Here is a 13,096-nt window from a genome sequence, read left to right on the forward strand (position 1 = left end):
TTACTGCCATTTTAATATTAATGTTATGGAATCAATCCATTTCATCCTATTTTATTTTATTTTGCTTTTACTATTTTGTTTATGTGAATCTTATTTTATATTGGCGGTTTGCCCGTTGATAAATAAATAAAATATTAATAAGATTTTTTCGTTTTCTAAGCAATACATTGCGCGTTAATGTCAAAGTGAAACTCTAAAATATCAACCTTGTACTCATGCTTGACATAAAGGGCAACTCCACCGCTCCTTCCAGTCCGATCCGTTAGGCAACTACACTCACTAAAATTGCTGTAAAGCAAACTATAGCAAGCAAAACAACGCAGTAAGACAATAATGTATCACAGTATGACCAATCAGCTCCAGAATATTCACATAAGGATTATAGCCAAATGAGAACAGAAATATTGAAAATCAAAAAAAAAACTTATATTAAATATTTACGGATAAATACAAATCAAATTGATGTGCCGTTTAAGATAATGTATTAGCTATATACAAAAAAGATATTATGTTGAAGCACTATAAACAACTCACAACTGAAGAGAAAATAAAATGTTCCAAAATCCGAAAAAGAAAAAAAAGCAATATATTTAATACACTAAATATGATCCCATATTACTTACGTATTTATAAATACATATTAAGTCATTTTTAGTGACTGTTCCTGAAAGTTAACTAAGTCCGTTATTTTTTTTACGTAAATTTTTCCGTTCAGTACCTACGCACTTTTCAAAGAAAATGTTTGGGTGGGGCGAGTAAATAAGGAAAGTCGACTTTTTGTTAACTCTTCCTTGATTTTATTATTTACGATTTTTCAGGATCGTCATGCGAATCGCTGGACATTTTAGCAGCGATTCGATAGCACTTTTTTATATCACCTCATTCAACTTATTAGTTAATAAATAAATCACCTTGGCCACTTTAAGGAATATGTAGAGAAAACATAAATAAAACTTTTATGCGCTCTCACTAATTAGCAATTCTGGTATCTCACAACAACCCTTATCATAATTTTTAGCAGAGGTAAACGTTTCAAGTGATTCTGAAGCATCGGTAACATCGATCAGCTTGGGGACTAAGCCACGAGATTTCTCGATAATAACACAACCGTTCTCAGCCACAAAACGGGCTCTGTAATTTCGATAATCACAAGGCGGACACATGCCGCAAATGGGCGGAGAAAAGTATCGCAATGTCGCTTTTTATTTACGTTCGTGTGGGGTCGTTTCGGTCTTTGTAAAGATTTGTTTGGACTCTCGTCGCCATTGAAACCGAAGTCGCATATCCGATGGCGACCATAGCTAAGTCCAAGTCGATTTTGTCATTTTCCAAAGTTTTTCTGCTATCCGTTGGGTTGTGGAAACTGAAACTGCCTTTTAGACATCCCGCAGCTACCATAGTTTACGCATTATATTCGACTTTCATCACATTGTACTTCGCAACTCTGGCGGTCTCGATGTCTATCAAGTTCGGGATAACCTTAACGACGAACTTTGCAGATCCCGATATATTTCAGCAGTTGTCTTTCCTCATAGTGATTCTGACAACCCATTACGTAACCGTAGTCATCCGAAGTGACGGTTTTATAGATCTAATCTCCCAAGTTGAACGAGAAGAGAAGAGACTAATGCGTAGTGAAGTCGGGGAAATTGTCAACTCCCACCACAAGGAAATACGTTTCAGCAACGTCGTGAGCGCAACCTTCGTCGTTTTGACATCTTGTACGGGTGCATCTCTTATCTGGGAAAATTTCCGATCCAATATGGCGGTGGTCGGCTACAACAGGAAAAACAACGCGTCTCTGGAGAGGCCGATACTCGTCGACTTGTATTACTTCAACGTCAACAAGCTCCACCATGAAAATTTTATTTTGGTGGTTACCGAAATCGTCCTGTGCTTCAACACTCTCGTCATAGCTTCGACGAAAATGATCGTCTATGCTTGCATAACTTTCGCCGCTTCGGCATTGCGGTGCCTCCATATCAGGTTCCGAAAATTAGGTCTTCAACGAGACGACGCATTTAATGATTTGAAGCTTCTTATAGACGATCACCAAACAATCATTGAGTAAGTAAGGTGTGTTCATAGATATAAGAAAGTGACCAATTTCTTTTGAATGGGTGGTCATTAACATACAATGCAACAAGGTTATTACCTACCTGTATTTAATATTCTGTCTGCGAAAAATATTAAACATTCTTCTCTGGATTACCATGAAGACACCACCGCTGATTTATTTGAAAGTTGGTTTAAAAACAAACTAGTTCCAAACATTCCTCCCCATAGCGTCATTATAATGGACAACGCAAGTTATCACAGTTGACAGTTGACTAAAACCCCTTCCTCATGTGGCACAAAAGCAACAATCCAAGACTACATGCATAATAACGACATTTATTTTCACGAAGATTATACCAAAAAGCAATTAATTGACAAAGGTTCTACAAAGGGCATACCTTACCACGGTATATTTAATCCCATTGAACATGTTTGGCACCAACTGAACTCTGCCAATGTCTTTCCCCGTATTAACTCCAATGCCCTCAAATTTATAGAAACCGAAGTTTTTAACATCCCTCCACAAAGGTGGGCAAATTCTGTTAAATAAATAGAAAAAGCAGAATAATCGTATTGCAAATAATATAGAACAAATAATAATTAGAACAGGCGATGATAGCGATAGTGATACTGATATATTATGTGAATAATTTTTAGTAATTTAGGTAGGTAATAAAAATAATTTATAATTTTATTTTAGATTTAAAAATAAATACATACATAAATAAATATTGTTTAGTGTCATTCCTAACAAAACCCCAAAGAATTAAATTCTAATTAATTCTTACAGCTTGCCCGGGTCTTTCCTTAATTCGTATCAGGCACTTTCTTATATCTATGAACAGACTTTACCTTTCTGCTCCGATAAATTAAGAATACATCATTATTATTTTCAGGTTTGTGAAAATTTTAAACGAGTTTATCAAATTTTTGCTCCTGCTCGAGTATTTCCTAAATTCGCTGAACGTAGCTGCTGTCTCTGTTCAGTTCTTAACGGTGTAGGTAAGTTTCCTTGCTATAATCAAAGTGCAACGAGTACTATTTTCAGCAGGAAGCGAGGCTGTTATTAATACCGGCGTTCTACTTGTGCTTCGTCTTGGTTCAGGTGTTTATTTTGGGTCTAACCACTGACGAAATAAAAGTCCAGGTAATGCTATTAAATTTAATAGAAAACGAGATAATAACAAACCGGTCGACAGAGCCTTGCTTTGTCGGACGCCCTGTATGCCAGCCCATGGCACCAGCAAAGCGAAGAAGTTAAGAAAATGATACTGACAGTGTTGACTCGAACTCAGAGACCGTTAGAGCTGACCGTAGGCCCCTTCAATGCAATGACGATGCAGTCTGCCTTGGCGGTGGGTTTTTGAAGCGTTTAACAGGAAAATGAAGTTGGGAATTATTTTACCTTTCAGATATTGAAAGCTTCCTATTCATACATCACCCTGATGGCGCAAAATGCACAGTAACTTTCTATTTTTGATGTTGTAGTAAATAAAACTTGATGTTCTAAGACACCTTGCTTTGTTCATAACAAACCCCACCATCTTGAGCCAAGAAAAATGAAAGGAGATTATGATTTATTAATGTTAAAAAAACGTTCAACGTATTTGAAGATTTCAACTAATAATAATAACTTTAAGATTAATATTTTGAGATTCTGTTTATAAATGTATCCTAAAAAAATTAGCAGCGCTAGGCAGGAAAGATACAATAAAAAAAAAAAGTGGTAAAATGTAAGCAAATCGAGAGACGTGTTATGAATTTAAGAGATTGATACAATACATTATGTTTATTGTGTTATGTTATGTTTTCTTGAAAAGACAGTGTGGAGATTTCATTCTCAGAAGTTTGCGATAAAGATCACGTTTATGTAGATATAATCGGATTTAACAGTTTAATCCTAAAAATTAATCTTAAACAGCATTTCTGGATTTTTTGTATCCGCCCTGATTCAACCCCTGTGAGACAGGCCCGTCATTACTGGTTTGTTTAAAATATTTTCAACTGTTCAGTTTGTAGTAAAGTTTCTGTAACAGATATTTAATATTCCATAACGTTTTTGATATACAAGGTGTGGTCAACAAAACTTTTATCAAAAAGTGTATATTTATAAATCAAATTTAATGTTGCCCCCTTCCCTAAATATGATAAACTTGTGCCAACCTTATATCCAATTCCCGTAGCACTTCTCGCAAGCAGTTTCTGGTATAGCCTTGAGTTTTTCGTTCCTGCCACAGAGAGCCCATATACGGTAAATATGGTGGCTGAGGAATGATTGTGGTTCTGTTTTTGGCCAAAAAGTTAGACACAAGCAACGATGAGCGTGCAGGTGCATTATCGTTATGCAAAATCGGTTAATTATTTTCTTCGTATTGCTTCTAAAAAACGGAGCACAATACCGCACGACCTTGTGGTAAGATCCAACATTTATCGAACATTTTATCGAACTTGACGTGATCTTTTCTGTCTTGGCGATTCTGGGTTCTTCCATTTGGTTTCATGAATCGTCAGCAAATAATACCTTTTTGAGTATATCATATATATACGTATACGTATACGTATACATATACGAAAAATTGTCGAGAATAAAAGTATATGGAGTCGTTTCCTCTGCGTCTTCCGGTTCAAGAATTTTTCCGGTCTTGTAAACCTTTTTTCATTTTTTTTAAATACTTTTATAATTAATTTTCCTTTCAGATTCGTGACTAATTTAAACGCGGTCATCAGAAATTTGCTCTTGCTCGAGTATTTCTTAAACTCGCTGAACTTAGCCGCAGTCTCAGTTCAGTTTCTAACGGTATATGTATGTTTGCTTTCTGTATTAAATGTGAAAAGTTGCCGCTTTCAGGAAGACGCAAAGAAACTGTCTATACCGGCCTTCTCCTTGTGCTTCGTGCTGGGTCAGATATTTATTTTGGGTCTGACCACTGACGAAATAAGAGTTCAGGTAATCCCATAAACTTTAATGAAAAATCAATCGAGAAAATTATCAACAGAGCCTGGCTTTGTCGGACGCCCTGTACGATGGCCCGTGGCATCACCAAAATGAAGAGGTTAAGAAAATGATATTGATCGTTTTGACTCGAACTCAGAGGCCGTTAGAGCTGACCATAGGCCCTTTCGAGCCCATGACGATGCAGTCCGCCTTGGCGGTGGGTTTTTGACAAACTGTGTCATTCAACAAAGGAACAAAACTGCAAATTATTTTGCGTTTCAGATATTGAAGGCTTCGTATTCGTACGTCAGCCTGATGGCGCAAACCGCGCAATGAAGTTCTCTCCTTGATATGGTACACCATGAATAAAATTTGTTTTTCGAAGGTTGGATCTTGCTTTGTTGATACCTATACCTAAACAACTCTTGAGCTAAGAAAAACGCGGGAGGACAATCAAGAAATGAATTTAACTATACGCGTTTTGTAGAAAAATAACATCAAAAATAATGATTTTTTTAATATCTCGAAATTACTACATCAAGTTTGTTAAAAAACATATGCAACTAAAGATTTTGGTTCCCGAATTTAAAAATGCCCAAAAATACACCTTAAAAGAATTAAAATTTTATTTTCAATCCCGAATAAAGGTTATTTTGAACAATACAACTTTTGCATAAATTTTTTGTTATAAATACTAATTACTAATGCTGAAATGCCTCATTAAACACCGATCTAGGGAACGGAAAGTGTCATTTTACCACATCGGTTTCATTTTCCACGGATATCTCTTAAATATTAATTTGAGTACGAAATGTGAGTTTTCTTATTACGGCACTTTGGGGTTTTAGTTATAATTATTTTATAAATAAAACTTAATAAATGAAATGTCTCTCTCCAGGTCGAACATGCTCAGCCAATGGATGTAATTAAGTGAAAATATCAAAGCCCTTATTTATTATTTATTCTAAATGTATTACGATTATCTACGTAGGGTGTCATAATGGCAGATAGATCATCTCGTTTATTTTACTACTGAATTTTTCAACAGTACCTTCTGGCGAAAATAAAAATTTCAGCTGTGTATCATCACAGTAAAGGTGATAATCGCAATGCTGTAAAGGCTTTATACTGTTGGCAATAAAAAAAATACACGAAATCTACAGTATCATTTGTCAATGCATATATTTCATTTAATTAACGGCTGACCTGCCTAAATTGCCATTATTGGACCTATAAAAGTGTCAAACGCAGACCTCAAATCTAATTATCGGTATAAAAAATTCACCAATAGAAGTTAAAATATAATTATAATGTTAATTGTAGAAATTTTATACAAGGTCCTAAAATACTTCCCCGTGGCACACTTTTAAGCATAGACGAAGATGTCGTGATTAATCATGCCAATATGTTGTCCAATGATATTGTCCGATTTTGATCCTACTCAGATACACGTATTTCCCTACTCGAACCAAAGTTTATGCTTCAATTGACAACCAAGTTTTGTCTCTTGATTGATATTTCTTATTGTGATCAATACCAAGTCATTCCCACCAAACGGTAACAGATCAACAGAAAAATGCAAGCAAAACGTAATCAAAACTTTTAGCAGAAATCCAAACGTGACATTGACCAGTCTAGAAATAGGGAACTACGAGATTTCTCGATAATAACACTACCGTTCTCAACCACAACCACGAGCTCTGTAATTTCGATAATCACAAGGCGGGCACATGCCGCCAGGGGCGGAGAATTTTATCGGCTTTTATTTATGTTGGTGCGTGAAGGGGTAGTTTTGGGCTTTATAAATATTTGCTCATGTTCTCGTCGCCACTGCGACCTAAGTTACAAGTCCGATGGCGGCGACAGCGAAGCCCAAGTCCATTTTGTCGTTTTCTAAATTTTTCCTGCTATTTGTCGGGTTGTGGAAACTGGAGCTGCCCTTTCGGGATCCAGCGGCGATCAAAATTTACGGATTGTATTCAGTTTTCAACGCGGTCTACTTCGCAACTCTCGCATTGTCAATCTCTATCCAGTTCGGAATAAGTGTGGCGACGAAGTTTTTCGAGCCCGACACCTTCAAGCAACTTTCTTTCGTCATAGTCATCCTGACAACCTATTACGTAACGCTGGTCATCCGGAGGGGCCGCTTCACTGATCTCGTAGCTCGCGTTGAACAAGAGGAGAAGAAGCTAATGTATTGTGAAAATCGGGAAATATTGTTTTCCCACTTGAGGGGAATCAGCTTCAGCAACTCGGTGAACATGACTGTGTTCATTTTGTGCCTCTGTACGGCGGCGACTCTGCTTTGGGAGAACTTCACGTCCAACATGAATGTGGCCAGCTACAACGCAAAACACAACGCGTCTCTGGAGAGGCCAATTCTTTTGGATTTGTATTATTTCAATGTGAATATGCACAAGCACGAAACGCTGGTGTTGGTGGTAAACGAAATGGTCCTTGGTTTCACCACATTCGTCATAGTTTCGACGAAAGTTATCGTCTATACTTGCATAACGTTTGCCGCTTCGACACTAAAGTGTCTCCAGATCAAGTTCCGAAAACTAGGACTACGACAAAAGGACGCTTTAATAAATTTGAAAGTTCTTATAATGGAGCACCAAGGGATCGCAGAGTAAGTTTGCGAAGAGCTCTCACTTTTCGCTGTCATAGCAAGTTTTAGCGTTCCTTGTCTTAATTGTATGTCTATTTGAGGTGGGTTAGCGACAATAACTAAATCGTGTGGATGACGACTCGCAAACTACCATAATAAAGCGGTAATATCTGTGTTATTTTGATAGTTTCTAGTATTTTATATAACGTAACCCTATATCTTATCTCAGAATGTACAGGATGTACGAAAAAATCTTAAATAGAAAAGTCATCTGGTTTGACACGAAGTTTTATTTTATTATATTTTTGCATATACAAGACACTCAGTGTTGCTTGGGTAAACACAACGTCATTTTTTTAATCGAACATGCTGTATGTTATCAGATTTTTGGATTCTACTCAAGTTTCTAGGAAAATTTCGTATATAATGTTCTACATCCATGTCTAATGGTTTATGACATATTTAAGTTTTCCTCTTAAATAATGCAAGCCCTAAGAAAAATACCAATTTTTCCGAAAAGAAATGTTTATTTTTTAATTTGGGTTTATTACCTTGTCGGCAAGAACCTACCGGGTGTTGAAAAAGTAAGATTAAATACTAAATAAACAAAACTTTCAAAAATCTTTTTTTTTAATAGATATCCCCAAATGACATAATTTTGTCTTGTTTACCATTAAAAATAAAAGCAAGTTTGTATAAGGTTGTCTATGGTGAAAATGTTTATATGTTTTTTATTCTTATATGGTCGCTTTTGTTGCGGGTTTCAAGCTTTGTCATATTAATTCTTAGTTGGCTATGACAACGTTTAAAATCTATCATATTCCAAAGAAATGTATGAGGTAACTATTTCAAAATTATCAATAATTTTTTGACATAAATTTTATAAAATACTTCATATTTTAGTGTATATTCTGAGATAAGGTATAGGGTTGCGTTAGAATGACCACCCGGTACTTTGTAATTTAGAAACTTCCCGTACGACGAAGTTACGCTTGCTTTAGTACTTCGCAATGTCACAACACGGGTTTTAATTATTGAATATATAATTTTATCTATCAGAGAGATAATGCAGAATTCAGAATTATGGACAAACAAGAGAACTTTATAAATAATTATTGATTAAAAATGTATACCACCGACTGCGCCTATTTTTATGGATCGTTAAAATGTTCCTTGCAGGTTTGTGAAGAATCTAAACGAGCTAATAAAAAGTTTGCTCCTGCTTGAATATTTCCTAAACTCTCTGAACTTAGCCGCAGTCTCAGTTCAGTTCCTAACGGTATTACAAATGTATTACAAATTAATCGCGCATTAAATCTGCAGTACTGCTGTTTTCAGTGCGATGCCGGTATGCTAGTGACCCCAATTTTTTACTTATGTTTCGTGCTGCTTCAAGTGTTCATTTTGGGTCTGACCACTGACGAAATAAGAGTTCAGGTAATCCCATAAACTTTAATGAAACATCAAACAGGAAAATTATCAACAGAGCCTCGCTTTGTCGGACGCCCTGTACGATGGCCCGTGGCATTACCAAAACGAAGAGGTTAAGAAAATGATATTGATCGTTTTGACTCGAACTCAGAGGCCGTTAGAGCTGACCATAGGCCCTTTCAATCCTATGACGATGCAGTCCGCTTTGGCAGTAAGTTTTCGGCCGCTTTTCAAGCTATCGAACAGAGAAACAAAAGAAGTAATTATTTCACATTTCAGATATTGAAGGCGTCGTATTCTTACGTCACTCTGATGACCTAAAATGCACAATTTTAAATATACTATATAAAACTTAGTCTCAAGATCGGACCCAACTCCCTTAATATCTAACTTTGAACTATGGGAATGATACGAAGAAGCATAGCACAGCTTTTCCATGGTGCAATTTTGTACATTAGTGACTGACAAATGTATTAAGAAATTTTATTTCAAAGATTGTGAAACATTTTGTCGTACCAACTAGATACATTTTTTGCAACCCAGAAAAGTACAGTAACATAATAGTTTTTGCTTAAAAGCGTTACCTTTAATTATCATCCTAATCTTCACCAGCAAAATTAAAATAACCGTTATTATTAGCAGGGCTTTACATGCGTCAAAGTTCTGCTGGAGATTCGTCACGAAAAAAAGAGAGAGGTTCATAAAATGTCAGTCCAAAATACGGCTGGAGTATAACATATTTTTAAAAACTGATTTTTTACAATAATAAATATTTTTTTTATTTTGTTATAACTAGATTGAAATTGTGGCACGTGCACTCCAGCTAGTCATAATAAGCTCTTAAAAGTACAACTCTCTTGACTCTAGGGTTGTTTTCTTGTCTTGCCTCGTTTTCGAGAGAAAAAGTAACAATAATGAAAATTGACGAAACGTGTTGTTCTGAACATTGATTTTTTTGGGCTATTTGATACACAATAAACTTAATTTTTGCACATATTATATTGGAAACTAAGCATTTCTAGACATACGTTTTTATGAACCTTCTTTTTGCTCTTGTTAGATGATGATTCTCTAGCTCAGCGTTGAAGTAGTATGGAGTATTAATATCTGACAGTTCAATCTGGACATTAATTCACTTGCTAAAGCTTTGACGGACACAGCATTTTCTATATCGTGAGATTATCCAGAATCGATTTGTTCTTCCATATATCCGAGAGACGACCATTTGAAGGCGTCACTAAATTTCACGACAAATCAAAGTTTGGGGACGAACAAAAAAAACTCACTAACGTGACTGCTGTAAGGGGAACGGCGCACCTATCATTATCAGAGATTCTCCGATACCTGCGAACGACGTCCCCTGTCATTTCGATAACCACAGGGCGTTTCTCCGTGGGCGGGGAAGTAGAATAGTCGAAACCCTTTATTACACGTTGTGCGGGCCTTTATAAAAGACACGCTTGGTCACCGCACACACACACATACACGCCACAATGACAACCATCAAGCGCAGATCGATTGTGTCATTTTCCAAATGGTTCATGATCTCCGTGGGAATGTGGACGCTGGATTTGCCCACTCGAAACAACGCCTTATGCAAGGTTTACGCGCTCTATTCGATTTTCATCTCATTTTACTTCGCCACGTTCGTATCTTCCATTTGCATCCAGTTTACGATCACGCTGACCACACAAACCACTGACCTCGAAACGTTCAAGCAGCTGCCGTTCGTCATAAGCCTCCTCATCACTCACTACGTCACGGTGGTTATCCGAAGTAGCAAGTTCACCGAGATAATAACCAATGTCGTCAACGAGGAGAATCTCATATCGATCAGCGACGACGAGGATATTTTAAACTCACACCTGGAGGAGGTCCGTTTCAACGACGCGCTCAGCGCCATCTTTTTTGCTTTAACAGCGTGCACTGGCTCGACGCTAATTTTGGAGAACTTCTGGCACAACATGGAGGTGGCGAGATATAACAGAGAGAAGAACGTAACTCTTGATAGACCTATTCTCCTTCACCTGTACTATTTTAACGTCAACAAGAGGAAGCACGAGACTTTGGTGCTGGCGATCACCGAGGTCGCTCTAGTGTTCAATACCCTGATCATATTTTCGACCAAAGTGATAATATTCACTTGCGCAGCGTTCGCGTCTTCGGCATTGAAAAACCTACAGATCAGATTCCGGAGGGTAGGTCTCCGCTGCGACGACGCTCTGACGAATTTGAAACTTCTGATAGTGGAACACCAAGGGGTTATCGAGTGAGTACCAAAGTTTAATAACATTTCATCATTTTTTCACTCATAAAAAACTGATTTACTTGTCGAATTCAGAGTAATGAACCACGCGAAACTTCCAAAAGCTATCCTGTCGAGTGCAAAGAATGAGCTCATTCAATTTAGTCTAATATGTTTTAGCTAACTCAACAATTTTAGAAAAAGATACAATATTTGTTATTTCCATATTATAGAATATAATTCACCGAACTCTGTACAAGATCAGACTAAACGCAAAATTCTACAAACCTTTGTTAGACTAGTAGCTACCGAAAAGTAAAAAGTGTTTTTTTTTTCAGATTTGTAAAGAATTTAAACGAGTCCATCAGGTACTTACTTCTCTTGGAGTACCTCCTCAACTCACTGAACGTAGCAGCAGTCTCTGTTCAGTTCCTGACGGTATTTTGTGGGTGAGCTTTTGTTACCTATTGCCAGTGCAACTCGTACAATTTTCAGTACAACCGCCAAATGTTGCTCACACCGGCATTCTATTTTTGCTTTGTGCTGGTTCAGATTTTTATTTTGGGTCTTACCACCGATGAAATAAAAGTCCAGGTAATCACCCGAGTTTTACCGAAATACGAAATATTCTCAGAGTCATCCATAGAGCGTCGCTCTGTCTGATGCGCTCTACGATAGTCCGTGGCACGACCAACACAATAAGCTTAGGAGAATACTGTTGATTATGATCGCGCGAACTCAGAGGCCCCTGAGGTTAACCATCGGACCTTTTAATGCGATGACCATGGAGTCAGCTTTAGCGGTGAATTTTTATACATTTTTCTGAAATTAGAAGAAATCCATGGAGCTTTATGTTTCAGATATTGAAGGCTTCGTATTCTTACGTCACCCTGATGAAGCACGGCTATCAATAGGTGGCGATATATCGATGTTGAATATTTCCAGGAACCTTATCTTTCACTCAATATAATGGCCTTAAGTAAAAGGATTAATATAAATATATTTTTGTATTTTATCTATTATTTAAGGTTACAACGAATAATCACATTCTTAAGAAGCAAAAGTGATTCTGGTGTCACTAATACTATGTAATTAATGAAGTCACTCCAAACTTTCACCATTCACAAATATGCCTACCACTACCACTTAATAGCTTGAACGCAAAGAAACTTTATGTTTATGTGCCACCTATGGCTGGTACCGTGGTAGCAGCATTGAAACGAATCTAAATATATTCTACAAATTACTAGTAAATTGGGATGTGAAGAAGCAAAAGTGATTCTGGTGTCACTAATAATATTTAATTAACGAAGTCACTCCAAACTTTCACCATTCACAAATATGTCTACCACTACCACTTAATAGCTTGAAAGCAAAGAAACTTTAGGTTTATGTGCCACCTAGGGCTGCTACCGTGGTAGCAGCATTGAAACGAATCTAAATATATTCTACAAATTGCTAGTAAATTGGGATGTGAAGAAGCAAAAGTGATTCTGGTGTCACTAATAATATTTAATTAACGAAGTCACTCCAAACTTTCACCATTCACAAATATGTCTACCACTACCACTTAATAGCTTGAAAGCAAAGAAACTTTAGGTTTATGTGCCACCTAGGGCTGCTACCGTGGTAGCAGCATTGAAACGAATCTAAATATATTCTACAAATTGCTAGTAAATTGGGATGTGAAGAAGCAAAAGTGATTCTGGTGTCACTAATACTATGTAATTAATGAAGCCACTCCAAACTTTCACCATTCACAAATATGTCTACCACTACCACTTAATAGCTTGAAAGCAAAGAAACTTTAGGTTTA

The 13,096-nt window shown here is 36.8% G+C and overlaps 4 protein-coding genes across 8 annotated transcripts; all 4 read left to right on the forward strand.

Annotated features, from left to right (window-relative positions):
• Positions 1 to 1,146: 1,146 nt before the first annotated feature.
• On the forward strand, positions 1,147 to 3,493 carry LOC132706638 (odorant receptor 2a-like). Its single transcript, XM_060678100.1, has 4 exons — positions 1,147 to 2,067; positions 2,955 to 3,054; positions 3,107 to 3,205; positions 3,258 to 3,493. Exons 1-4 carry the CDS (start codon positions 1,289 to 1,291, stop codon positions 3,423 to 3,425), a joined length of 1,146 nt encoding a protein of 381 aa, XP_060534083.1. The 5' UTR covers positions 1,147 to 1,288; the 3' UTR covers positions 3,426 to 3,493.
• Positions 3,494 to 4,329: 836 nt separating this feature from the next.
• Positions 4,330 to 5,329, forward strand: LOC132706500 (odorant receptor Or2-like). The gene is made up of 5 exons (XM_060677853.1): positions 4,330 to 4,358; positions 4,756 to 4,861; positions 4,907 to 5,005; positions 5,055 to 5,210; positions 5,276 to 5,329. Exons 1-5 carry the CDS (start codon positions 4,330 to 4,332, stop codon positions 5,327 to 5,329), a joined length of 444 nt encoding a protein of 147 aa, XP_060533836.1.
• A 1,512-nt stretch (positions 5,330 to 6,841) lies between these two features.
• LOC132706624 (uncharacterized) lies at positions 6,842 to 9,410 on the forward strand. Of its 2 annotated transcripts, XM_060678072.1 has the most exons (5): positions 6,842 to 7,625; positions 8,784 to 8,883; positions 8,943 to 9,041; positions 9,091 to 9,246; positions 9,315 to 9,410. In XM_060678072.1, the coding sequence occupies exons 1-5, from the start codon at positions 6,847 to 6,849 to the stop codon at positions 9,354 to 9,356; spliced, it is 1,176 nt and encodes a 391-aa protein (XP_060534055.1). In that variant the 5' UTR covers positions 6,842 to 6,846; the 3' UTR covers positions 9,357 to 9,410. The 2 variants fall into 2 exon arrangements, with proteins under 2 accessions (XP_060534055.1, XP_060534054.1); XM_060678071.1 differs by having other exon boundaries at positions 9,091 to 9,321.
• On the forward strand, positions 8,956 to 12,825 carry LOC132706628 (odorant receptor Or2-like). Of its 4 annotated transcripts, XR_009619611.1 has the most exons (6): positions 8,956 to 11,304; positions 11,619 to 11,718; positions 11,776 to 11,874; positions 11,927 to 12,082; positions 12,141 to 12,259; positions 12,309 to 12,822. XR_009619611.1 is itself a non-coding variant. In XM_060678077.1 (5 exons), the coding sequence occupies exons 1-5, from the start codon at positions 10,529 to 10,531 to the stop codon at positions 12,192 to 12,194; spliced, it is 1,185 nt and encodes a 394-aa protein (XP_060534060.1). In that variant the 5' UTR covers positions 8,956 to 10,528; the 3' UTR covers positions 12,195 to 12,822. The 4 variants fall into 4 exon arrangements, 2 of the variants coding, with proteins under 2 accessions (XP_060534060.1, XP_060534061.1); XM_060678077.1 differs by having other exon boundaries at positions 12,141 to 12,822; XR_009619612.1 differs by lacking the exon at positions 11,776 to 11,874 and having other exon boundaries at positions 11,619 to 11,729; positions 11,915 to 12,082; positions 12,141 to 12,825.
• The last annotated feature ends 271 nt before the right edge of the window (positions 12,826 to 13,096 follow it).

The sequence above is a fragment of the Cylas formicarius genome, unplaced genomic scaffold (genome assembly GCF_029955315.1).
Source record: "Cylas formicarius isolate icCylForm1 unplaced genomic scaffold, icCylForm1.1 PGA_scaffold_8__14_contigs__length_24414737, whole genome shotgun sequence".
NCBI classification, from domain to species: domain Eukaryota; kingdom Metazoa; phylum Arthropoda; class Insecta; order Coleoptera; family Brentidae; genus Cylas; species Cylas formicarius.

What these genes read in the sequence shown, in the direction of transcription:
- LOC132706638 (XM_060678100.1), top strand. Translation starts at nt 1,289, where the DNA reads ATGGCGACCATAGCTAAGTCCAAGTCGATTTTGTCATTTTCCAAAGTT. An exon ending in GATCACCAAACAATCATTGA is followed by an intron (nt 2,068 to 2,954) that starts GTAAGTAAGGTG and finishes TATTATTTTCAG; the next exon opens with GTTTGTGAAAATTTTAAACG. An exon ending in TCTCTGTTCAGTTCTTAACG is followed by an intron (nt 3,055 to 3,106) that starts GTGTAGGTAAGT and finishes TACTATTTTCAG; the next exon opens with CAGGAAGCGAGGCTGTTATT.
- LOC132706500 (XM_060677853.1), top strand. Translation starts at nt 4,330, where the DNA reads ATGATTGTGGTTCTGTTTTTGGCCAAAAA. An exon ending in TTCAGTTTCTAACGGTATAT is followed by an intron (nt 4,862 to 4,906) that starts GTATGTTTGCTT and finishes TGCCGCTTTCAG; the next exon opens with GAAGACGCAAAGAAACTGTC. An exon ending in CGATGCAGTCCGCCTTGGCG is followed by an intron (nt 5,211 to 5,275) that starts GTGGGTTTTTGA and finishes TTTGCGTTTCAG; the next exon opens with ATATTGAAGGCTTCGTATTC.
- LOC132706624 (XM_060678071.1), top strand. Translation starts at nt 6,847, where the DNA reads ATGGCGGCGACAGCGAAGCCCAAGTCCATTTTGTCGTTTTCTAAATTT. An exon ending in GAGCACCAAGGGATCGCAGA is followed by an intron (nt 7,626 to 8,783) that starts GTAAGTTTGCGA and finishes TGTTCCTTGCAG; the next exon opens with GTTTGTGAAGAATCTAAACG. An exon ending in CTGACGAAATAAGAGTTCAG is followed by an intron (nt 9,042 to 9,090) that starts GTAATCCCATAA and finishes AATTATCAACAG; the next exon opens with AGCCTCGCTTTGTCGGACGC.
- LOC132706628 (XM_060678077.1), top strand. Translation starts at nt 10,529, where the DNA reads ATGACAACCATCAAGCGCAGATCGATTGTGTCATTTTCCAAATGGTTC. An exon ending in GAACACCAAGGGGTTATCGA is followed by an intron (nt 11,305 to 11,618) that starts GTGAGTACCAAA and finishes TTTTTTTTTCAG; the next exon opens with ATTTGTAAAGAATTTAAACG. An exon ending in CCATGGAGTCAGCTTTAGCG is followed by an intron (nt 12,083 to 12,140) that starts GTGAATTTTTAT and finishes TTTATGTTTCAG; the next exon opens with ATATTGAAGGCTTCGTATTC.